Source organism: Nannospalax galili, unplaced genomic scaffold, assembly GCF_000622305.1.
Source record: "Nannospalax galili isolate Female #2095 unplaced genomic scaffold, S.galili_v1.0 scaffold1402, whole genome shotgun sequence".
Lineage (NCBI taxonomy): Eukaryota > Metazoa > Chordata > Mammalia > Rodentia > Spalacidae > Nannospalax > Nannospalax galili.
Genome location: NW_008348453.1, coordinates 880,236 through 904,786, shown reverse-complemented (window position 1 = coordinate 904,786; position 24,551 = coordinate 880,236). Strand labels below are relative to the sequence as shown.

The 24,551-nt window shown below is 52.7% G+C and overlaps 3 protein-coding genes across 14 annotated transcripts in view; 1 reads left to right on the top strand and 2 right to left on the bottom strand.

Annotated features, from left to right (window-relative positions):
* The window catches only part of Slc6a9 (solute carrier family 6 member 9), a 35,852-nt gene extending 25,379 nt beyond the window's left edge, over nucleotides 1-10,473 (top strand). For 2 of the 3 annotated variants that reach the window (XM_008845401.3, XM_029569478.1), the window contains 9 exons: nucleotides 4,511-4,643; nucleotides 4,830-4,964; nucleotides 5,057-5,160; nucleotides 5,522-5,759; nucleotides 5,845-5,979; nucleotides 6,096-6,195; nucleotides 6,283-6,383; nucleotides 8,938-9,108; nucleotides 9,211-9,988. In XM_008845401.3, coding sequence (XP_008843623.1) covers nucleotides 4,511-4,643; nucleotides 4,830-4,964; nucleotides 5,057-5,160; nucleotides 5,522-5,759; nucleotides 5,845-5,979; nucleotides 6,096-6,195; nucleotides 6,283-6,383; nucleotides 8,938-9,108; nucleotides 9,211-9,405 — 1,312 coding nt within the window. In that variant the 3' untranslated portion in view covers nucleotides 9,406-9,988. Of the gene's footprint in view, nucleotides 1-4,510; nucleotides 4,644-4,829; nucleotides 4,965-5,056; nucleotides 5,161-5,521; nucleotides 5,760-5,844; nucleotides 5,980-6,095; nucleotides 6,196-6,282; nucleotides 6,384-8,937; nucleotides 9,109-9,210 lie in introns of all 3 variants that reach the window. The other variant, XM_008845399.3, reaches the window with a different exon arrangement.
* A 142-nt stretch (nucleotides 10,474-10,615) lies between these two features.
* Nucleotides 10,616-14,061, bottom strand: Ccdc24 (coiled-coil domain containing 24). 3 transcript variants are annotated; one of them, XM_029569486.1, is made up of 9 exons: nucleotides 13,709-14,061; nucleotides 13,476-13,633; nucleotides 13,096-13,271; nucleotides 12,846-12,962; nucleotides 12,094-12,213; nucleotides 11,641-11,695; nucleotides 11,254-11,323; nucleotides 11,072-11,150; nucleotides 10,616-10,993 (listed from the first exon to the last, which is right to left on the bottom strand). In XM_029569486.1, the coding sequence occupies exons 1-9, from the start codon at nucleotides 13,728-13,730 to the stop codon at nucleotides 10,792-10,794; spliced, it is 999 nt and encodes a 332-aa protein (XP_029425346.1). In that variant the 5' UTR covers nucleotides 13,731-14,061; the 3' UTR covers nucleotides 10,616-10,791. The 3 variants fall into 3 exon arrangements, with proteins under 3 accessions (XP_029425346.1, XP_029425347.1, XP_029425348.1); XM_029569487.1 differs by having other exon boundaries at nucleotides 13,890-14,061; XM_029569488.1 differs by having other exon boundaries at nucleotides 10,855-10,993; nucleotides 11,072-11,166.
* Nucleotides 14,062-14,191: 130 nt separating this feature from the next.
* B4galt2 (beta-1,4-galactosyltransferase 2) lies at nucleotides 14,192-24,551 on the bottom strand. Of its 8 annotated transcripts, none has more exons than XM_029569484.1 (8): nucleotides 24,417-24,545; nucleotides 24,051-24,142; nucleotides 22,636-22,991; nucleotides 22,184-22,419; nucleotides 18,477-18,667; nucleotides 18,149-18,271; nucleotides 17,898-18,002; nucleotides 14,192-15,054 (listed from the first exon to the last, which is right to left on the bottom strand). In XM_029569484.1, the coding sequence occupies exons 3-8, from the start codon at nucleotides 22,937-22,939 to the stop codon at nucleotides 14,901-14,903; spliced, it is 1,113 nt and encodes a 370-aa protein (XP_029425344.1). In that variant the 5' UTR covers nucleotides 22,940-22,991; nucleotides 24,051-24,142; nucleotides 24,417-24,545; the 3' UTR covers nucleotides 14,192-14,900. The 8 variants fall into 8 exon arrangements, with proteins under 8 accessions (XP_029425344.1, XP_029425345.1, XP_029425341.1 ...); XM_029569485.1 differs by having other exon boundaries at nucleotides 24,051-24,108; XM_029569481.1 differs by having other exon boundaries at nucleotides 24,334-24,475.

Sequence of the window (24,551 nt, the reverse complement as noted above, 5' to 3'; positions counted from 1 at the left end):
TATATATATATATATGTGTGTGTGTGTGTGTGTGTGTTGCCTGAATATACAGAACTGTACCCATGCATGCAATGCCCACTGAAGCCAGAAGAGGGCGTCAGATCTGGAACTGGAGCTATAGATGGTTGTTAGCCTCTGTGTGGGTGCTGGGAACTGAACCTGGGTCCTCTATAAGAGCAGCCAATGTTTTAACTGCTAAGCCATCTCCCAGCCCCTATCCAAAGGAAAAAAAAATTTTTTTGGTCTTTTTGAGACAGGGTCTCCCTGTAGCCCCAGCTGTCCTGGAATTCACTATGTAGACCAGCTGGCCTTGAACTCACAGAGATCTACCTGCCTCTGCCTCCCGAGTGCTGAGATTAAAGGCATGTGCCACCACGCCTGGCTCCAAAGAAATTTTTAAAAGAAAATAGCTGAGTGTAGTGGCACACACCTGTGGTCACAGGTGTTGGACGACTGAAGCAGGAGGATCATGAGTTCAAAACCAGCCTAAGCTACCTAGTGAGACCTTATCTCAAAAAGGAGGAAAAAAAAAAAACCAGCATAATTCTAGAGAGGTTGAGTATCAGGAGCCAACTTAAATATAAGTCTTGTTCCCAAAGTTCTTAGGTTAATTGTTTGATCTCAAAAGCACATGGTCCAAAACAAAAAAACTAAATATGGTGCCGCCTAAAATAAAGCTATAATTCATTTTTTTTGGTTCCCAGGCTAGTTGTTGAAACTCTCTAATCCCCAGTACAGTAATGCTGTACTCTTGCAATAAAAATAACAACATACCAGTTTAGGCATGTATAATTAGGCAAAGTTTTAAAAAATCCTTTAGGGGAGAAAATGTTTCTTTACTTGAATCTTGGCACATGAGGAAAATCGGCTTTCAGTAGGAGAAGTGGAGGGAGCCTATGGTTGTTCTGAAGGATTGATCTTGCTGACACTGATGTGTCTGACATAGGTGCACCTGGGCAGATGGGCCTGGGCACCCAGGAGCCCCAGGCCACTGCCCTCAACTAAGAATGGCCCTGTCTACCTCAATGTGCCAACAGAATTTTTTTCTAGGTGTGCTATGAACGAAAAAAAAAAAAGACAGGAAAGCAATGCTGAAGGGGACCAGGAGCCCATGTCCCGTCGCTTCTGAACATCACTACTCTGTTGATTCCTTCATGGGTGAGCCTGGAGAGGGTCTTGTCAGCACTAAGTCAGATACTGATTTAGACAGTTGGGAGAGTTGCACAGGCGAGTCAGATAGCACCCTCTGCAGGCCATGCTGTGAAGGCTGAACTGGGAGGAAACTAGAGGCCAAAAGGAGACAGTGAAAGTGGCTGCTGGAGGGTTCTGTGGGTGGTCAGGTAGACAGCCAAGCAAACACCAAATTCCAGCTCTGACACATTGTTCCATGAATGTTCAGAATCATGTCCCATTACAAGATATTAAAAGTGACTCCATGAGGGCTGGAGGGATGGTACAGCTGACTCAGGTTCACAACCAAAAGTATCTCCATGAGATGCTCCATGGGAACAGTGACTGTAGCTAATGGGAGCTATGCTGAGAGGCCTCAGCTGTGAGGGGAAAGAAGGCAGCCTGCATTTAGCCTCCACTTATCCCAGGTTCATCTCAGGCTGGTGGTGTAATCCCATTTACAAGATGAGGAAACCGAGGCTCAAGTGTCTTTCTTGTTCCCTTCTCACTTCCGGCCTGGGTGTGCTTCTGGGTTCTCTCCTTTCCACCTCCCAACCCATTTGCCACAGTGTTCATTAACTCAGGGACAAATATTTGTTGCGTGCCTCTCAGTGTCAGGAACTGGGGATGTACAGCCATGAACAATGTGGTCAGAAACATCATAGAGGACAGAGGACAAAAACCATAATTAGGGCAGGGGATGAAGCTTGGTTTGTAGAGTGCCTTCCTAGCATGCACAAAGCCCGGGGGGTTCAGTGCCCAGCACCACATAAAACCAGGCACAGTGGTGCACATTTATAATCCCAACACTTAGGAGGTGGAAACAATAGGATCATAAGTTCAAGGTCATCCTCAGCTACAAATCGAGTTCAAGGCCAGTCTGACTACATGAGATCCTATCTCAAACAAAGCAAACAAACCACCAATAGCAAAATATACAAAATGATGGAACGTGTATGCCATCAAGGAAAACAGCAGAGAAGTGCAAGGCATGCTGGGATGAGGTGAAAGCTGCATTTTCATCCATGTAGTCAGAGAAGGCCCAAAAGTTCTGTTTTGCACTAAGCTCTACATATCACTTGACAAACCAGTGATATGTAGAGCTTAGTGCAAAACCGTACTTTGTTCATATGTGTTAAATATCAAGATGAGGGCTGGAGAGATACCTCAGTGGTTATGAGCACTGGCTGCTCTCACATAGGAACTCGGTTCAATTCCCACATGGTGGCTAACATCTGTAACTCCACATGGTGGCCATCTGTAACTCCAGTTCCGGGGGAATCCAACACCCTCTTCTGACCTCCGCTGGCATTGCATGACATTGGTACACTTAGACACATACAGGCAATACACTCATACACACAAAAATAAAAAATAATTTTTTTTTTTTGGTCTTTTTGAGAGAGGGTCTCCCTGGAGCCCCAGCTATCCTGGAGTCACCATGGAGACCATGCTGGCCTTGAACTCACAGAGATCCGCCTGCCTCTGCCTCCTGAGTGCTGGGATAAAAGGTGTGCGCCACCACGCCCGCCTAATAAAATGTTTTTTAAAAATAGCAAGATGGCTCAGCAGTTGAGAGCACTGACTGCTCTTGTAGAGGACCCGGATTCAATTCTCAGCACCCACATGGCAGCTACAAACCGTCTTTAACTCCTCAGGGGAATCCGACGCCCTCTTCTGACCTCTGTGGCATTGCACAACAGAGGTGCACTCACAAACGTGCAAACAATATACTCATATACACAAAAATAAAAAATTTTTAAAAATCAAGATGAATGCCAGCACTTGGGAGACAGAGGCAGGCGGATCTCTGTGAGTTCAAAGCCAGCCTGGTCTACATAATGAGTTCCAGAACAGCTGGGACTACAGGGAGACCCTGTCTCAAAAAGACAAAAAAGAAAAAAAAATCAAGATGAGGGCTGGGTTTGGTAGCACAGGCTTTTAATCCCAGCACTTGGGAGGCAGAGGTAGGCATAGCTCTGTGAGATCAAGGCCAGCCTGGTCTACATATCAAGTTCCAGGCCAGCTGGGGCTACAGGGAGACACCTTGTCTTAAAGAGAAGATGGCATAGGGCCCTGTGTGCATGTGGGGCATGTGGGTCTCTGGGAATAGGGCATTTCATTCAGAGACAATAGGATGTGCAAAGCCCCTGGGGTGGGGGAATACTAACATGTTGAAGGAAAAACAGAGCTAGGGCAGCTGGAATAGTGAGCTAGGAGACTGGGGAATAGGAGAGATCAGAGAAACAGCGGGGCCTGGGGCAATGGATCCCATAGGACCTGTAGACATTGAAAAGGCTTTGGCTTTTCCCTGGTAAGACATGAGATTCACTATAAAGCTTGGAGTCATGCTATTGTCTCTGAATGAAATTCCCTATTCCCAGAGACCCACATGCCCTCAGAGTGCTCTTACAGAACCCTGCAGAAGTCTCCTGTTGCCCTCAGGAGGAACTGAAATTCTTTAGCCCTGGTTTTACAACTTCTTACAATCTAGCCCCTTCCTATCCCTCTCCCTTCCATCTTCCCTTCCTGCTACATTCCAGCCTTCCCGAGCTAACAGGCTGGTCATGCTAGCTCCCACCCCTGCCCTGTTGTAGGCCTGCCTTTCCCAAGTCCTCATACCATAGCTACAGCCTCACCTCTTCAGGGAAGCCTTTCACCCTGGCTGTCCCCATAGGATGAAAGGATGTCCTTTCACAGGCTGTCCCTGCTACATCTCATCCTCTCTGGCATCCTTCCCACCCATCCTGCTTGCTGTCCTCCATCCTCTTCCCTGAGGGTTAGGAAGATGCCTCCTGTAGGTCTGAGTACCTAGCACCAAACCCAGGTCCTGATACTTGTGTTTGGTTGACTGAAAGTGTACAGCCTGTCTAGCATAGAACACCAGATGGAGCCACAAACACAAGTTGGGGTGCCATCATCAACATAGCCTTCTGCTTTCCCCTCAACTCCCTGGAGATAGAGCAAATTAGTGTGCTCTCAGAGGGCTTCCTGGAAGAGGTGCTTCTGATAGGATGAGTGGGCATTTCAGAACATGAAATGTACAGGAAGGGGCCTGGGTGGGCTCAAGCAGGGACTGGGAGCCATCTTGCCACAGGAGAGGAGACTAGCCCAGGCCTCTCATGATGTCCAGGAGCCCTTGAGGGTTTTAAGAGGTGCTGCAGGGCAGTGGCCTTGTGTCAGGTTCCCAGGATCTGCAGAGGGGCTAGGGTCCCCAGAGAGGCTCCCATCTCACAGGAACGGACTGCTGGGACCTTATGACATGGAGTTCTGGGCCTTGGAAATTGGGTGCTGGGCAGCAGAGACTGGCCCTCAGTGACAGTCATTTCCCCTTCCCCAGGCTGTATGTGCTGAAGCTGTCAGATGACATTGGGAACTTTGGGGAGGTACGGTTGCCCCTCCTGGGCTGCCTTGGCGTCTCCTGGGTGGTCGTCTTCCTCTGCCTCATCCGAGGAGTCAAGTCTTCAGGCAAAGCAAGTACTTTCCCCAGGCAGGGTCTGTTCCCACCCTGCCTCCCCTACCTGGGTTGCTTGGAATCTAGGGGAGGGATGAAGAGCCACAGAAGAAAAGGGACCAGAGCCAGTGGTGGCTGGGGTCAGGGAGGTAGTTCTAGGGTTGGAAAAGGCCTAGAGGAGTCCATGGAGCCTGTCTTGTCCCAGGTGGTGTACTTCACTGCCACGTTCCCCTATGTGGTGCTGACCATCCTGTTTGTTCGCGGAGTAACCCTGGAAGGAGCCTTCACGGGTATCATGTACTACCTGACCCCACAATGGGACAAGATCCTGGAGGCTAAGGTGGGATGTGGAGGCTGACCTAGGAGGAACGGGGAAAGGGCCAGGTGGGCCTGCCTCTGCCTACAGGCCCTCACTGGCCACCCTCCCTACAGGTGTGGGGGGACGCTGCCTCACAGATTTTCTACTCCCTGGGCTGTGCGTGGGGCGGCCTCATCACCATGGCATCCTACAACAAGTTCCACAACAACTGCTACCGGTGAGAAGCCCCTACTGGTTCCATTCTCTCTGCCCTCTCCAGAGCCTGTGCCTGGGTCCACAGGCCCATTGGATTCTGGTGCAGCTTGCTGCCTACCAGCGACTTCCTGCTGCATAAGACCTTGAGGTCTTGAGAAGTGAGCCTTGAGAATGGAGAAAGAAGCCTTGGCCAGAGAGGAGGGATGGGTCTGTAAAGGCTCAGGAGCCCTTAACTCTTTATAAGAACCACAGCAGATAGGAAAAGGAGTTAGGGGCACTTTGTTTCTAGAACTTTCCCTGTCTCCATGTCTTCTCTTGGCTGAAATCAGGAAGAGGGAAGCAAGCTAGGTCTCCTAAACTGTCCCTGTTTTCCTTCCTCTCAGGGACAGTGTCATCATCAGCATCACCAACTGTGCCACCAGTGTCTATGCTGGCTTCGTCATCTTCTCCATCCTCGGCTTCATGGCCAATCACCTGGGTGTGGATGTGTCCCGAGTAGCAGACCATGGTCCTGGCCTGGCCTTTGTGGCTTACCCTGAGGCCCTCACGCTGCTGCCCATCTCCCCGCTCTGGTCCCTGCTCTTCTTCTTCATGCTTATCTTGCTGGGGCTGGGCACTCAGGTCTGACATATAGGTGGGACTGGTAGCCTGGGCAGGAGGAACCAGGGTAGAGATCGGGCCCAGTTCTGATAGCTGTGCCCTCTAGTTCTGTCTCCTAGAGACCCTGGTCACTGCCATAGTGGATGAGGTGGGAAATGAGTGGATCCTGCAGAAAAAGACCTACGTGACCTTGGGTGTGGCTGTGGCCGGCTTCTTACTCGGCATCCCCCTCACCAGCCAGGTAAGACTAGAGAAGAGCAGGGTGAGGCTGGGCTGTACTTGCCAGGGTACGCGGGGAATGGGCAGGGGGAAGCCTGGACTGTGGACCCCCCCAGCTCAGCTGTCACTGGCCCACAGGCAGGCATCTACTGGCTGCTGCTGATGGACAACTATGCAGCCAGCTTCTCATTGGTCGTCATCTCCTGCATCATGTGCGTGTCCATCATGTACATCTATGGTAAGCGCCCACCCTTCTGTGTCCTTAAGTATCCCAGTCCCTGAGGTCCACTGTGTCTGGCCAGGCTGCTGACCTCCCTCTCTCCAGGGCACAGGAACTACTTCCAGGACATCCAGATGATGCTGGGGTTCCCACCACCCCTCTTCTTCCAGATCTGCTGGCGCTTTGTCTCTCCAGCTATCATCTTCGTAAGTTCCTCAGGCACCTTCCCCGTCCTGCTGACCCTCAGCCAAGTGTCCTCTTTGGAACCAGTAGAGAGAGAGCAGGAGCGCATCCACCCAGCCAGAGCTTTGTGCCCCAGCTCTGGCTTCAGGCATCAGAGAGGGCTGGATGGCCAGGTGTGTGCAGTTAGAGGCACCAGGCCTAGCCTTGGGTTAGGTAGGGGGTGTTGAGCCCTTTACTTTACAGAAGCTAATACTTGGGCTCAGAGCTCAGTGACTCCAGGGAGCCAGCCTCACTCCCTTCCAAGGGCCATCCTCAGGAGTCATTGATATCAGGGTGGCCTCTGTCTCCCTTACTGTTTTCATCACAGATGCTCACTCATAGAAGCTCCCAAGCAGGATTGGGAATGTGGAAGGATTGGGTATACATGGCAGGATTGGGAATGTGGGAGAGCAGCCCATGGCTATTGAGTCAGCTCTTCAGGGGGGACAGCTTCCTAAGCCTCCCAGGCAGGGAAGTGTGCTGGATTCAGGGTAGCCTCCTTATTTCCATGAACATTCAACTGCAAGAAACTCACCAGAGAGCTGAACAAGGGCCTTCCTTTACCTGTTCACGTTACACCTCTCCAGGTTATTGTTATCCGCACTCTACAGATAAACTAAGGCATAGGGGTGTTAAATATGCCCAGTGTTCACTGTGATACAGAGCAGGTGGCGCAATTTGGGCTAGTAAGACACAGAAGCCATGCTATAGAAGAAGCCATGCTATAGGAAGGGGGAATGGCCTGTGGGCTAAAACCTGGCTCATTTGCCGCTTCTGTTTGAGGTGGCAAGGGGCAGAGGTCGATAGAATAGTAGTCACTATACAGAGAAGAGGGGGGGTCCACAGTCCAGCTATGACCCACTGGCAAGGTGGTATCCAGAGTCACCTGTGTTCTGCTCAGTTCCTCAGGACTATAGAGAGCTCTGTACTAGACTTCCACACTGGCTCATCTTTCTGAAAAAAAGGCCCCTGGAGAGCTGAGGCCTCCACCACATGGGGTGTGGGATGTTCCCAAGCCTGGCACAGGCAACAGCTCTGGCCACTGGCCCAGCTTTGAAACAGGAAGCATGGAAGTTTCCTGTTAAGGCTGAGAGGCTAGTGAGCACAGGTGCCACTGCCCAGTACCATGCCCTCTGGGGGTGTGGCATTGGCACAGGCCCAAGATACTCTTCCTGAGTGCTGGGAGGCTATACTCCATTGTCACCTGGGGAGCCTTAGGGGACCCCACCAAAGGGAGGAGGAGAAAGGGCCTATTTGGTATCCTCAGCCTGGGTTTGTATCTTCTGGAGACTAAGAAAAATAGGCAGTACCCTCTCTGTGCCCAGGAAGCTAGGCTGGAGGTACCCTAAGGTTGGGAATCCAAGCGTTGTAGACATAACTATGTTCTCTACAGGGCTTTATGTTCCTTTAAAGGTATTTTTGGCAAACCCTATCTTTCTGTCAGTCTAATGATGGGATTCATCCTCACATACATCAGGCTCTACTAGGTCAGGAAATTCAGCATATACTCCCGCTGTGAGCAGAGAGGGGTATCTTAGTTTGGATGTAGAAAGATCAGAGGAACCTGAGCTTCAGGGTGCCCCTAAAGGCTCCCAAGGGGGTGCTGATTCCTGGGGCCAAGCTGAGGCATCACCTTTCCCAGGACCCTCTGGGAGGCCCCCAGTCACCCAACCAAGTCACTGCCTCCTTGAGTTGCTCATGCTGCAGCCACAGGCTCTACCTCTGCTTCATCAGTCTCTTTCTACAGAGGCTCCTTAGTGTGTCTATTGCGTGACAGCATTTATACCTTTGGGCCCTCCCCAGGCTGAATGTCACTTGTCACCACAGCCATAGTGAGACAGGGCTGTACCTGACCTGCTCCCCGACACCCCTACTTCTCCTGGCATAGATCAGTTCAGATAGACAAATGAGATTGTGCTAAGCACTGTGCAAACTACCTAAGACCTTGAGTTAATGCAATCCTAGGAGCTCATGGGTCTATGGAAAACAGGAAGCAGCGGCTCTGAGGAAAGCAGGTGGAAAGTACCATGGAGGGGCCCTTTAGGAGACAGGAAATCTGAAAAGGCTTCCTGAAAGAGGCGGCATTGGCTCAGGACTTGACAGGAAGATCCAGAGGATGACTGCAGAATGAATGGAGAGGGTGGAAAGAAATGCTAGGTGTGATGGACACCTGAGGGATGATGTGGCCAGTTAGCCTAACAGGTCACCTAGCAAGAGGAAGGTCTCTAGGCCAGAAACTTGGCCTTACCTCAGAAGGTAGTGCAGAGCCATGTTGAGTCTTGTTTTCAGGCCAGTTCAGGACTCTTGGCACAGACACACCTCTTCCCCTCTAGGTACTACCTGCCCACCACTCCCTGGGGCGCAGATTCTATCGGCTTGTTCCACTGCCCAGGTGTTGACAGTTGCCCATACCCTGACCAAAATGCCTTTTGCTAGCTTGGGAGCCTGAAGAGATGAAGGGGAGCTGCTAGGAGGGAAAGCCTGGGGTCTAAGAGGGGATCTGGCCAGTCTCACGCCACCCCATCTGCACCCCTGCAGTTCATTCTCATCTTCACGGTGATCCAGTACCGGCCAATCACCTACAACCACTACCAATACCCAGGCTGGGCTGTGGCCATCGGCTTCCTCATGGCCTTGTCCTCTGTCATCTGCATCCCTCTATATGCACTGTTCCAGCTCTGCCGCACAGATGGGGACACCCTTCTTCAGGTGAGGAGTGAAGACAGACTGGAGGCCAAGTGGAGCAGGAAGGGTGTGGGTGGATAGAGCTCTCTTCTGACTCATCTTTCTCACTGCGCCCCCTGCCTGCAGCGTTTGAAAAATGCCACAAAGCCAAGCAGAGACTGGGGCCCTGCCCTCCTGGAGCACCGAACTGGGCGCTATGCCCCCACCATAGCCCCATCTCCTGAAGACGGGTTTGAGGTCCAGCCACTGCACCCAGACAAGGCCCAAATCCCCAGCGTGGGCAGTAATGGCTCCAACCACCTCCAGGACTCCCGGATATGAGTACAGTTGCCAGGGGAGAGGCCCCACCCCACCACTGCTCCCACCACAGAGACTGGGGAGGCAGTGGACAGGTGTCACTGCCTGCTCCCTGTCATGCCCTGGCCAGGATGACTACCGTCACCTTGGCCACCACTGCTAGTGCAGTCATTTGTGGTCGTGTCCCCAGTGTTTACACGTCCTTTGGATGCCAAGACAGCAGCTGGGAGTGGGGAGCCAACAGAAGGATGGCTGGGGGCCCAAAGCACTTTGGAGGGGTCTCAGGCCAGGTCCCCGGAGGCCTTTCCAGGCTTCGAGTGGCCTCTGATACCCTCATTCTCTGCCCTGAGCTGTCTCCTAGGGGATAAGCGGTTCTGGGCACACCCCCAACTTGTTCCCCTCCTTAAGCCTCCAGCCTCATGACCAGTGTTCCTGACCCCAGAACAAATCCCAGCCTCTGCCCAGGCAAACTTGTATCCTCCTACTTGGGGCAAGGTGAGGGACTATGGGGCTGCACAGAGTTACTGTCAGACTGTACCGCCTGGCCCTGTTTATCTGTGTAATTATTTTTGTAAAAATTGTATTATCTGTGGTTGCCGCCCCCCGCCCCAGCCTTGGGTCCAATCTGTCTTCCAGGCCTGCTTGCACCTCACTTGGCTGCTCCAGGGTCTCTGCCCTTCCCAGCCCTGGCTGTCAGGCCCAGCCAGAAGAGGTCATGACCTAGCAGCCTGCCCAAAGCACTTGTTTCTGGAGGGAGGGAGAGGGGACTGCTCAGTAGGAAGTTAGAGCCCAGAGCCCTGGGGAAGGGGACCTTGGACGACACCCCCTTGCCTACCCTCCACCAGGCTGAAGGCTCAGTCTTCCCAGATGTGCTCCCCCAGTCCATGCGCCCATCCCCTCTCTGCAGCCAGAATTCCTTCTCCCAAGCCCTGCAGTGTCTGTTTGTCCATCCTCAGTGTCCTCTGCAGTGACAGCCCTGGCCAAGCCACCTCTAACCCTCTGTAGCAATAACGGTGTGCCACCCGCCGCTGCCCATCGCGCACCACTAGGTTTTTAAAGTCCATAGTTTTAATGAAATTTCTATTCCTGTCTGAGCTGCGGCTGTGCTTTGTCTGGGTCCCTAGGGGACAAAAGTCAGGCTGGGATGGGACCTCCTGTCAGCCAAGCCTTTGGGGAGGTCTGAGTAGGGGAAAAGAGGCCAAAGGCTTTGAGGGTTAGGACAGGAATCTGGACACTCAGTCCTAGATATCAGTGACCTGGCAAAGGGTGGAGCTAAGAACCAGACCAATACACAGCCTTGGGAGACTGAGAGCTCACGTAAGACAAGCAGAAACTGGCAGGGCCATAGCAGCTGGAGGCAGCAGTAGATGGGGTGAGTTCCAGCAGAAGCCTGTTTTTGTGGCCAGCCCTTCAGGTTAGGGCCTGGGACGCTACACTGGACACTGAAACTGGCTTGTCCCAATGGCTGTACCGAAGTTGCCGTCCCCAGCGGTGGGTGGTGGCCTGACCCCTCGGGTGGGGGCAGCGCTCCAAAGGAGGTGCAGGCAAGTAGCCACTGAAGCAAGGAAAGGAGGGCCTGAGGCCCTGAACAGAAGACCCCAAGGGCTGCTGCCTGTATAAGATGGGTAACTGTGAGGGGACCAATATCTAACCCTTCAACCCACCCAGCCCACCTCATACTTTGGTATACCTGTGCTTAGGAGAGACACAGGATGGCCCTAGAGAGACCTGTAGCTCCCGTTCCATGGCCTTCTTCTGTTCCTTTAACTCTGATGGAAGGTAGAGCTGAGACAGTGCAGGTCTCCTCTAGAGTGTGTACAGTGTGGAGTACAGGCAGGGGGCTGGGTACTCAGGCTTGATCAGGGTCCTTACCTGCCAGAGTGGGCTCTAGGGTTGCCTTGGAGGGCTGGCAAGCCTTCATCTGCTCCACTTCCAGGCAGTGCTGTGGAGGGAGTTGGTTCAGTGGCCCTGCCTGAAGGCAGAGGTCAAGAACCCTAGTGTAAGGCCCAGGAATAAGACCATGCAGCTTCTCAGCCTGACCAGAGCACACTGTGGAAAAACTCGGTAGTTGGGTATGTACCCAGACTTATGTGAAGAGAGAAGGCAAAAGACCCAGGGCTGTCTGTTGACCCTGGACACATGAAAAATGGATGCAGGACTTATGCAATCTTGATATGGTCATAGGTACAGAGATACGCAGAACTGGTCTCTGCTAAGCAGAGAACCTGGGGCGGGGCGGGGGCCCAGACCTATGCTCACCTGCAGCTTAGAGATCTCCCTCTTCAGCATGTGACACTCCTCCTCCAGAAGGCTCCTAGAAAGGAGCATGAGCCACCAGAACTAGTGAGGCAGGATTGAGTCAGGCTGAGCCCATAATATATAGCCCCAATGCAGAACCACCAGGAGCCTCGCCAGCCCCTCCATTCTCAGCCTACCTTGCCTTCTGGGTGATATCTGGGCATAGACTTCCAGCAACCCCCCATTTCTAGTCACTTCATGGCTCCCACCCCAGTGGGCATTATCCTCTTCTGCACTCTGGCACTGGGCCTGTGGCTCAACCTGCCTCCATTCTCCCCCACATAACAGACTTCTGCCTGCTTCTAACCAACCTGGCACATTACCCCTTCCCTCTCAATCAGTCCCTGCCCCTCTAGATCCACCTGTGTCCTCTCCTGTCCCCCACCTACACACTCTGATGCCCCTAGTCCTTACCTCAAGTGTCCGGCAACCTGGTCAATGTTAGACACATTCAGTTGGTCCTTGATGTTGCTTAGGTCCCTGTGATAGCTGCTGGCAGGTAAAGTCACCCTCCCTGTGTTGCTCACCCCAGACCTTCAGAGAACAAATGTTACTACTAGATATTTTTTTTCCCTCACACAGGCAACATAATAGAGTACAGACAATAGTTCTGGAGCCTAGCCTTGCACATGGGCTCCGTTGCCTTCAGTGTGACCTCAGGCCAGCTGTTTATCATTGCTGAGGCTTTAGTTTCCTCATCTGAAAAACAGAGATGATGCCCACCCTATAGAAACTGCTGCCCTCTGTTTCTTATGTGACCCCATTCATTGTCTCATTCAGTCCCCAGCTGGAATTATTCTTTCTTGCCCTCTCACCTCAGCTCCTGTACCTCTAGCCTAGCCCACGCTCCTGTTCTCCAGGCCTGAGAACTAGTCACTAGACACAGCCTCCTGTCTTCTCTGCCTGTAAAACTCCTTTTGCTATCTGTCCAGAAAGTTATTCCTTATACTCTTAAGACCCAGATCAAAGCAGTTACTCTCCCCACAGAGCCTTGCCTGCCTTGGGGCTAAGGTAGGTGTCACCTCAGCCTTCAGCCCTACCACAAGTGGCTGTAATAGTACTCACCCCAGATTGAGAGTTCCTCCACAGAGCTAGGTGGGACCCACCAATTGGCTAGGACCCTCTGCCAGGTCGGGGCAGATGCTCTCTCCCTACCATCACTTTACCTGGGCTCTCCAGCTCTCATCTGGAAGAGTTTCTGTTGTGGTGATTTGCAACTGGGCTCCTCTAAGGCAAAGTGAAGGACTCTGGGACTATATTGAGCCCATGCCTGGGCCTGGTCCCTGAAAAGGTGTACAGGAAAGGGCCTGAGGGGCTCCTTCAGGAAACCACAGGAAAGACCACCCTGGCTCTTTATCAGGGCCAAGGCTAGCCCCTCTGATGCCTGGGCAAGGGGTCTAGGTCTGAGACTCCCACCTGCCCTCACAGATGGCCTTAAGGCGAAGGCCTTGAAGTAGCTGCCGGAGTTCTTGGCGCATGAGGTTCTTCAGGAGGGGAGATGGTGCCAGAAGAGAGGGAGGGTCAGAGATGGGATGGGACTCTGAAGCTTGAGAGGATTGAGCCTCTAGGAGCAGTGCCTGTAGTATCACCACCTGCAAGGAGAGCTGGGACACCTTGCCACTGGGCAGGGGATGGGAGGATGTGGGAATGGGGGTGGTCAGAGATGAGGGGACTCAAACAGGAGAGGGCGGATGGTGAGGACCAACAAGATTCTGGGGGTCACCGAGTAGGGCTAGGGACCTGATGGTGGTAGGAAGTGACGCGAGTAGGGGGCAGGCCTGGTGTGCGACCCCCACCTCTTTTCTTAACTCCAGGCTCAGGTCCACCGCTGCCTCCCCCAGAATCCTCTTCACTTCAGGTCGCTCCGGGCGTGGTACGTGCTCCTCCACCAACTCCCACAGTGACAGGGAGTCCCGGGGCATGGCCTGCCGTCGCCGCTGCCTCCTGACCAGACCTACAGGACCCACCGCAAGTCAGCTGGGATTTCCTGGGAGACGGCTGGTTGCCCCGGGACCGGGGCCACGCCCACCGAGCTCCACCCGCTCCAACATCAAGGCCCCGCCTCCGGTCCACGTTGGGTGCTCTGCTGCTAGCAGACTCTCGGGGTCGAGATCCTGGCGGCTTCGGAAAGCCAAGCAGTGGGAAACCGGGCCTAGTCCCGCCCCTCTCCGAGACGTCACCAGGGAAACCACGCAAGCCCCACCCCTCACCCATGATTCGGCAGCAAAGTTAATCCCGCGCACAGCGAACCCCAAGGCTCACTCCCCAGCACTCAGCTTTTGACTTTTCGACTTCAAGGAAGTGGAAGAACATCTAGCCCCACCCAGCCCACTACTTCCTCGTTCCCAGAGACTGAAGGCAGCAACAAGATAAACTCTTCCCCTACATCAGCGGAGGTAAAGGGGCTCAGAAGTTTAACAAGCCCCAGGATGACCTCTGGCTAGGTCACTGCCCATCACAGCACAGACGAGGTTCAGGGACTCAGATCCCCCTTCCCAAACGGACAAGGAGCTGCTCCATTCACGTTTTTTACTAAAGCACCCACACAAGTTTCTGTGCAACAGATAAACATGAACCGGTCCTGGGGCTTCGGCCTCCTCTGAGGCAGGGAGACCGGAACCATCTACTGATCCAAGCCCCACCTGTCCCCCCATGCAAAGGCCAACCCCACGACCCCAGGCAGCAACACAGCCCCCACTCTGGTCCCCTCCTGGGGCTGCTCCTCCGAAAGGGGCACGCCAGCTTGCCCTCTACAATATTGAATGAAAAAGGTTTCCCCTCCCCTGGGAGCATGGGGGATTCCCCGGATCTGAGAATTCCCCCTGGAAGAGACACTGCCCCCTAGTCATACCTCCCACCCTTCCAGGCCCTAGGGGACTCAGGGGGAGGGGGAAACTGAGGCACAGAGAGGTGGAGTGACCTAGCCCAAGGTCACTCCGCGAGGCAGTGCAGGGGCTGGCCCAACCCTAACAGTGAGGAGGGCTGGGCTCCAGGGAAAGGGGGAAGAAAGAAGGGTTGACCCCGAGAGGGCCACACTTGAGGGGCCTGCCTAGGCCAGAAGCTCCTCAAAGTAGGTTCTGAAACTTCTAGGTGCAGCTGGCCAGAAAACAGTCTAGTCTCAGTCCTGGAGTTCTCCCACAGAGCAGCTGTCCACCACACTGCAGGTCAGTCCTCTGGCAGGCAACCCTCTATACTAGCAGGGCACTGAGGGCCTCTGTCCATTAGTGTCGGCCCCGAGGGAACCATGAGGGCCGCCCAATGTCCACTGTGATGTTCGTGAAGAGAGGGTGCCGAGACACTTCCAAGACTTGATACCGCACTGACCCAATGCCATCCAGCTTCATGGTCAGCTTCGTGTTTTGAATCTTGGAAAACCTAGAAAGGAAAATGAGTTCAGATCATCCTAACTGCCAAACTCAATCTGGACACTCTACAAGGCTGTCCTGTTTCTCCAGGGACAACTTGACAGGAGCCCTTTGTTCTTATATCTGCCCTCAAAGTGGGGATCTCACCTTCTTTTGGTCAGAAAGCATAACTATGATAGCCTTACAGATCTCACTGTTCACCTTCACCTCAGACCCTGAGATACACAGATAAAATGTATTACTATAGTGTATGCATATGTGGATACACATGCCAGGACATACATGTGGTGGTCAGTGGACAACTCTGTAAAATCAATTCTCTCCTACCTTTAGGTGGGTTCTGGGGATTGAACTCAGGTGCAGGCTTGCATAGCCCAGGACCTTTACCCATTGAGCTGACTTGCTATTCCAACTGATATTTGAGACATCTCATATAAACCTCCAATGCAGTGTTCTGTTCCTCTTCCATTATTAGTCTTTCTCTACCATCCACTCCCTACGTGCAGCCTGCACTCTAACCACCAGGAGGGACACAGCCATCAACAGAACAGGCAAGGTCCTTCCTCACAGCAAGTCTGCTTCACTAAGGAAGACAGTACCAGGCAAAGGAAATATCCACGTGCTAAGGGTACAAGGCGGCTTCCTTGGAAGAAGCTGACATGAGCTGAAGGCAGAGGGAAGAACACTGCACACAGAGGTCAGAGCACATGCCAAGAGGAAAACAGATTAAGACTAGCTTGGTGGTCAGAGCATGTATGAGCAGGGCTCTGAAGTTACAGTAAGCAGTTCATATTCTGAGTGAGAAGACACTGAGGGATTCTTAACTCAGGTTCGTGGGAGGGTAAGGATGGCCTCTGGAAGGGCGAAGCAGGGAAACCCTTTCAGTAGTTCAGGTAAGATCACGGGGGCCAGCCTAAGGTAAAGGTAGGAAAGGGGAAAAGTAGACTGGCTCAAATGCTTTTGGGGTGGCATTAACTGCTGGTGATTTGGACATGTAGGATAAGGGAAAGAATCCTGGAGGACTAAGTTTGAAGCAAAAGGTATTAGAACCACCATCCGGACTTCCTTGGCCTAGAAATTTCAGGCCGTCTAACCATTCCTACACCCAAGTGGACACCTCTAATTGATGACAAGCTATTCCAGCAACAAGACCAAGGCTCCTGGCATGTACCCGCCTATCATCTTTTCCTGCTGCCCATAGTTTTATGTGAACTACTTGCTTTTTCATTGGCTCCCTAGACTGCTGGGGGGCTTCATGCTTCTGCCAAACTACAGCCTGGTGGCAGTACACAATCCACCTCCCCATTCCTACATCCTGAGTTTAAAGTAGAAAAATCCTGGAACACAGCAGGTCCAAAGATCCTTCCCCCAGCACATCCCATCCAGTTTTATGAATTCAGGTCGGGTCAAGGTCCTCCCTAGGTCCACCCAACAGCTAGACCATTCCTTCACCTTCTTTGAACTCAGAAAGTAAGCCTTCTACTGGGCGTGGCAGTGCACCCCTTTAATCCCAGCTCTCAGGAGGTTGAAGTGTGTGTCTAGGAGTTCTAGGCTAACCTAGTCTGCAAAGTGAGTTGCAGGCCAGCCAGGGATGACTACATAGTGAGACCCTGAAGAGGAGGGGGGAGGGAGGAGAGAGGAAGAATAAAGACTTCCAAACATAAATTCTACCATGCCTTTCCTTGTTCAGAGCCCTTCCATGATTCTCAGGCCCCTCTGGGAAAAAATTTAAATTCCCCTGGTACTCAACTACAACACCAGTGCTCCCCACCATCTTTCTCTGCCTTCAGGAGTCTAAAAACCAAACATACCATTTGCTTCAAACTTGTTCCTCCAGGATTCTTTCCCTATCCTTTTACAGTTTCAGGAATGCATACATGTTCATAATCAACTCTCAGAAATATAAATCCCTTTATCCACACTGGCCACCATTAGCCTGCTGAATAAACACTATGCCCACAAGGCAAGTACTGGGTAGATGAGTAGCTCTTAAACCCTGCTCTGCTCCGTCATTCCCTCCTCTGCCAGGACAGCACCAGGCCCTCATCACCTTGTGGCACAACTACCTCCTTACCTAGAGTAAGCCTCATGAGAGACAGCAGGGCAGGGGTTGGGTGTAACTTCCCCTTCCCAAAAGGCTGGACACCACTCAAGCATCTGAAGCCCAGGGAACCCTTGTCTGTATTTTATATACCTTTACGCCTTTCCCAATCAACTACAAATACCTAATATGGCTGTATTGCCTAGGAAGGAGTTGTTTCCTCTCATCTCAAAGAGGTTGGCATTGTCTTGACACTCCTTCCCCACACTCCCTCTACTCAGCAAACCTTTGTTAGGTCTCTAGGGTCTATGGGCAGCACCCACTGCCTATCTGCTCTGACAGAGCCAGTAGAAGCAGGGGTCACCCAAGGTACACAAGTGAGGTCTGTTCTGGTTTTTGTTTGTTTCCTTGTTTTGAGCCAGGGTCTCACTATGTAGCTCTGGCTGGCCTTGAACTCCTGTGTCTGCCTCCACACCCAACTACAAGTGAAGTCTTTGAAAACACTGATGGGAATGTAGTTTATTCAATGACAACACAAGCCAGACTTTAAATTTTGGTCACCCCTAGGAACCAGGCCAGATGGTGGTTGAGGACTAGTGTCAGAGGTGCTAGCTGTCTCCTTTAGCGGCCAGAGGCTCTGGGATCATTTCTAGGAATCAGTAACCTCTGTAGGCATTTTTCAGGGTTCAAGGATGCTCAGGCTACCTTGGTGGTATGTTTGTGTCAGGGGCTGAAGGCGCTTGGGATACTGGGAAGTTACCTCTAGGGAGCAAGGGATCAGGGGCACCAGGGGTCAGGGGTGCTGGGGTCACCTCTGAGGGTTGGGCTCATTATGCTTGTCCCGGTCGTGCTTGATCATGCGGTAACGGCCTATCCGGATGTCTGGGCGTGTGATCTTCATCCCAGTCAGGGAGATCCTAGAGATGGGGACAGACAACTGAACAGGCACCAGGAAGGGCAAGGAGTCCAACCTAGTGTGGACCTCCTTACTCCCCACTCCAGCCTGCTCCCTGCCCCAGCCTGCTCCCCCTCCCAGCCTGCTCCCTGCCCTATCCCTACTCACCGGTTGAAAATGTCATCATCCTCGCCGCCCCAGCCCCAATACTCGTTGGGGAAGCCATTGATCTTCAAAAACTGGGCCTTACTCAGGCCTGACACACCTCCAAAGTAGCTAGCATAGGGCAGCCTATGGCACGGGAAGGCAGGTGTTAGTGGATTCAAGATGAAGATCAGAGATGGGGTAGGAGGAGAATGTGCAACTAGGGTCCAGGGATCTAACTTGCCCACAAGGGTCTGGGCCAGGGGCCAGGAGTTAGTAGGACACAAGCTAGGAGTGGGGCCTGGGTGAAGTGGGCAGGGGGTGAGTCTGAGTCTAGCTAAGAGAATCTTACCGAAAGCCAAACTTGTCCATGGCAATGGCAAAGTGGCGGGGCTGGTCACCACAACGGTACAGATTTCGGTCATCCATGGGAACTAGATCCACATCACTGAAGATGAAGCAGTCATAGGCAGCATCCTCCTTTAGCGCCTCTAAGAAGCCCACATTGAGCAGCTTGGCCCGGTTGAAGGTGTCCTCACCATGCTGTTGGGTGAGTAGACAGACATAGGTCAGCTTTGGGCCCATGACCACCAAGTACCTGCCACTTCACAGAGCATCACCAGGGGCCCACCCTGTTGTCCCCCATCCCCACCAGCTCCCTCAGATTCACAGGGTTAAGTCCAGCTTCTCATCCTAGACCTCCCCTTCAAAGACCTTTCCCAATTGGGTATTGTTGTCAGACTCTTAGGGCCCAACCATATTGCCAACTTCAGCCTCCACAGAACATGTTAGACTTTCTCTCTAGGCATTGAGGTCAGTTATCAGTTTCTCCTGCTTAAAATGCTCTTTAGTGGTCAAACTCATACCTGCAAAGACTGCCTCCTCAACAAACCTCCAGGTCCCAATACAATTTCTCCCTCCTCCTCCAGGCCTCCTTTATACCAGTGTCTATTAAACCACTGTTTAAAGTGCTCATCCCATTCATTCATTCAAACATGCCCTGTGGCCTTCTCCTTTGTGCCAGGAGAGCCTCCCATGTGCCAATGGCGATTCTAGATATGAGCAACGCCAGTCTACATCCCTGCTGACAGTCACGGAGACAAACAATGAATGCCCCAAATGGCCAGTGCCAAGGAAGTAGAAGCTCGTCTGGCTCATTTTGATCCACTTCCAACTTCCTGGGCAGCCTCTGAGACAAGGACAGGACTGGGCTAGATGCACTTGTCTCCCCAACAGACAGACAAGCAAAAGGCTATATAGGTAATCACATCTCTGTGAGCAAGACCTGAAGAAACAGGGCTTCAGAGATCTGGGTCATACAGGCACAAGCAACTCTGGACAGAGAAGCTAGGAACTGGCCCCCACAGCCTCTGCTGCAACCTAGGCCAGAACCTAAAGCTAGAAGTTTCTGCAGCTGGATCTGTCAGTGGACGCTTTACAAGTAGAGGGCCCCTCCTCCACCCAGGGCCATGCCTGAGCCTGATGAGCAGGAATGACTGCCCTCTGGAACAGGGACCTGCCTAGCCCTGTTTGCTCCCTTTCCTCCCTCTCCTGCCCCTTTTCTTCCAGCAGCCCTTGGAAGGACTGCCCATCTGCTCCTGGCTTATTAGCATTCCTTTTGGTCTCTCTCGCCCAGCCAGGAGCCCATACACATACCTAGTTCTCTCCTTGGAGAAAAAAACAAACTTCCCTCCTGCCATCGCCCCTACCTTTCGCCTTCCCTTCTCAGCAGAGATTTTTTTTTTCCTTAAAAAGTTGTCTCCAATTAGTTATTTTGTCAAATCTGATTCCTTCTTCAACCCACCGCAATCTGTTTCCGCCCCCACCACGCCCCTGAAATGGCTCTCGCTGGGCCCACCTTGTTGCTAAATTCACTGGACACATCTTGGTCCACACATCCCTCCTCACTCCGCCTCAGTGCTCACACAGCTGCCATGCTTCCTTCCTGACACTGACTGCTGGACTTCCCAGACATCCCCTCTCCTAGGTCTCCTGATGCCCTCTGGCCCATCTTCTGGGCCTTTGTAGCTGCCTTCCTCTCTTTACCAACCCTTCAGTGCTGGCTCTCCCCTCTCATGTCAGATGATGTGGGTTTTAAGAACCTTCTAGCTGTTGAGATGGCTCAGCAGGTAAAAGCACTTGCTGCATAAGCCTGATGACCTGAATTTGATTCCCAGAACCCAGAGTGGAAGGAGAACCGACTATGGAAAGTTGTCCTCAGACCACATGTGTAGGGGGGCTTAGCACACACCCACCCAAACACATTTGTTATTATTTATTATTTATCTCTACATTAGAGGCTAGTGAGATGGCTCAGTGGGTAAAGCAGTTGCTGCCCAGGCCTGACAACCTGTGTTATCATGAAACACAGAACCCACATAAAGGTGGAAGGAGAAAACCAAATCCGCAAAGTTGCCTTCTGACCTCCACATGTGTGCTTTGGCTTTTGTGCCCCCGCCCCACAAAAAAAAAATTAAAAATAAATCAAGGTGTTGTGGCACATGCCTTTAATTCTAGCACTTGGGAGGCAGAGGCCAGTGGACCTCTGTGAGTTTGAAGCCAACCTGGTCTACACAGCAAGTCCCAGGTCAGCCAGGGCTACATAGTGAGATCCTGTCTGAAATAAATAAATAAAATTAACTTTTAAAAATTAAAAAAAAATAGAACTGTGAACATACTCGTGCTTCCAAATTCCCTTCTCCCTCACAGACCTGTTCCTCCTCTACTTCCCCCAGGATCTCATCATCCCAGGAAGGACAGCATTCAGTCACTCTCCTACAGTAGAGTCTAGCTCCTAAGTTCTCATCCCATTCCCAGGTGTGGCCATGAATACAGCAAACAACCAAGACTAAAACCTTTGCTTTGTTTTGACATCTCTTCTCTCTACTTTACTATGACAGGATGACAGCCCCACCCATGAGCACACTCACCATTTCCTTCCTGGCTACTGGAATCTCTTCCTAACTGGTCGCACTGCCTCTAGCCTTCCCCTTCCTTCCATCCATCCTTAACATGCAATCACAGCAATCTTTCTAAATAGCAACATGCAAGTTATTCCCTTTTCTTTTCTTTTCTTTTTTTCTTTAAATCTTTTTGAGATAGGGTCTCCCTGTAGGGTCATCTGGCCTGAAATTCACCATGTAGACCAGGCTGGCCTTGAACACACAGAGATCCACCTGCCTCTGCCTCCCCAAGTGCTGGAACTAAACGCAAGTGCCACTAAGCCCCCAGCTAAGTTATTCCCTTTTCAAACAATGGTTCCCCACCATCTTCAGCCTGGAATTCAACTGGCAAACATGCCTTCCAAGATCCTTCTTGATCTGGCTCCACCAATTCCTACAGCTCATCTCTGTTATGCAGCCTGTATGTTGAGCTCCACACCTCAGATATGAGGTCCTAAACATAAGAGATCAGGTCTCTTGCTGACCCCTGGTCTTCCAGGTCTCTCTTCCTAGACGGTTTGCTCCTCTGGCTACTGGATATTCGACTCTCACAATTGCAGGACTACTGAACCAGGCCTCTCTGTACTCTCACTGCCTTTACTCCAATTCTAATCATATACCTAGGAGTCCTCAAAGGACAGGGAGGATATACAGCAGATCCTCTCTGAGGTCCAATGCCAGTTCTAGCCTTGGCTTAGATGTTGTACTTAAGGTTTTAGATTTCATGTAGCTTCAGAGTCTAACTCTCTTCTTCAAGCCCCTTGACACTGCCTCCTAGTTTGTGTACCCTAGGCCTCTAACTGCCATGGTAGAGTGGAGACTGCCAAGAGGCTCACCTCCTTCCAAGGCTATGTACACACCCAAGAGAGTACATGCCAACATTCACATGCACATACTTCCCTCCATATACATAACCTTCCTGTGCACACTGACAGACATGTACCCCCACCCCATGACCATACACTCACACTACCAATGGTCAGACAAGGATGCACAGATGTTCCCAAGCCCAGCTAAGTATCAACAGGCACACGATCCCCAAACATCCCTGAGCAAGCACACCCATAGGTGCATGCGAATTCCTCGATGGCTAGTGCCAGGACCACAGCCTACAAACCTGGTTGATGACATAGACACCGTAGCGCAGCCGCTGCCGCCTCAAGATGGGGTGCAGGTAGTGGAGCCAATAGCGTAGGTGATGCTCCCGGTGTCTAAAGGGGATGATGACTGCCACGGTTTGAGCTGGAGTGCAGTCTGGTGGTGTATAGCGGCCACCCAGGAGCACACCTGGGTTCTCCCTCTGCACCCGCTCCAGAGGCATGGGTGAGGTAAACTCGATCAGCAGTCGGCCCACTGCAGGCAGGACAGTGTCAACAGTCAGGGCCTTTGCCAGAATCCAGGGACACCAGCCACCTGGGAGTGGGCAGTAAGAACCCCAGGAATAGCCTGCTTTCAAAAGATCTGACCTTTGATGCCCCCATGGGTCAATACTCCATTTTCCTGAGATCACATTGGTAGAATCCTCTTCCCACTCCTCTTACTAAGCTAAACCCTACTCTAGAGGCTCACCAAGACCAGGCGGCACGTCGGGACAGGGTGGTAGAACTGGAGCCGTGGGGCCAGGCCGGGCACTGGGGACCTCAGGGAGCCCGGAACTGGCGGCAGTGGTGTTGGGCCTTGAGCAGTTGGCGCTACTGCTGGCTGCTGGGTGGAGGGCATGGGCAGGGCTTCGGGCACTGAAGCGGCTGAAGAAGGCCAGGTGCTGGGTGTAGACATCAAAGTAGAGGATGACGGCCACAAGGAAGTGCAGCAGGCAGAGAAGGAGCACAGCCTTGCAGACCCGCTCCAGCGTCCGCCCCAGCAGTCTGCTCATCCCGCAGAAGGCCACTGGCCTGCCCAATGGGCCCCAGCATCTGGCTGCTGGCCTGAGTGGAAGGAAACAGATCCCATAGGTCAGGGCAAAGCAGGTAAAGCTGCCACCTGCCTCCTACCCAGCTGCTCACTCACAGGCCCATATCCTCCCACTTACCTGTTCATACCCCCCTTGATACTTATGGACTTGTATTCTACCTGCAAACATACCCAAACATGCTGGCAACTCAAGAGTCTGCTAATCTCCAGGCACCCCAGCACTAAGCCACATGTATGTCTACATACACGTATACATTCTGATCTACACCCTTATTGCACAACTCTATACATACAACAGCACAGACTGGTGACCTTGATTATACAGGATCATACCTAAGCATGAAAACATACTTACCTACAGGACCCACATGCGCACCTGTGCCCCAGAGGGCACAATCCTCAACCCAGGACATGGTTTGGAGAGGGGAATCACTTACTGAGTGACTATAACACAGGAGCACTTTATACTCATGACTTCACATGGGCTATGGTGGGAAGTTTGGTCATTTAGGTCCCAGCTGCAAGTAGGCCAGGCCAACTGGGACCAGGCTAAGTGGCCCTCAGCCTTGTCAAGGGGGGGTGCAAAATGGGAAGGATGTTTATAGGACTCACAGCTGGATCAAGAGATGAAAGTACCAGTGTGGGGCAAGAGACAGCCCTCACCTAAGACTTCTAGGTGGTTCTAGGGCCTGCTGGGCAGAGCTGGTTCTGAATCCTGGAATGGGGCATGCTTGGGCCAGTTCTTAGTATGGCAGGAAGGGGTCTTGCTTGGGCCATAGCTCCAGTTGTGGTTCCAAAAGGGCAGCAACCACTTGGAGCAGTGCTCCACAGAGCAGGATGCCTCACACATACACAGAATCCATCTTTAGTGCCAGCACTAAATACCCACACTCAAGAGACACAGAGACCTACATAGAGTCGCAGACGCACTCGGGATGACGGTAACATACAAGCCACATGCATCAACAAAGCCGCTGATCCTAGACTTATACATACTTGGCCACACACCGAGACCCACGTGCAAGCATTCCCACCCTCCCTCCGGAACCAGATTCCGGGTCAAGCTAGCCCACCTGGCTGAGGGGCTCGTTAGGGCGGGGCTGGGAGGCTGAACACGTGGCACCCCCGGACCTAGGAGGCAGCAGAGGCCGGGTGGGTGTGGAGCCTGGGGGACGAACGCAGTGGGGAATTTGGATGTGGGGCGGGGGCCCAAGCGCCACTGCGAGCCACGAGGCCCGGGGCGAGTGAGGACAATGAAGGAGGCCAGATGGGGGCGGGCGGATGAGCCCGGAGACCAGCGGGATGGGGGTGGGGTAGGGTGCAGCCCGGCGGGGGCAGCGCTAGCGCCTCGCTCACCGGGTCCTGGGCTGGGATGTGGGGCAACGCACCGGCGGCCCCCTAACGGGGCCGAAATGTCGGGGCGCGCGCCTTCCTCTCACCCGGCGCTTGGGGCTCAGCAGGGGATGCCGCTCCAACGCCGGCAGGCTTCCCGGCTCTGGCAGCTTCGGGTGGTTCCGTCCCCCATGGCCCGGCCCCGCCGCCTCCCACCGCCCGGTCAGCGGCCCCCGCGGCCC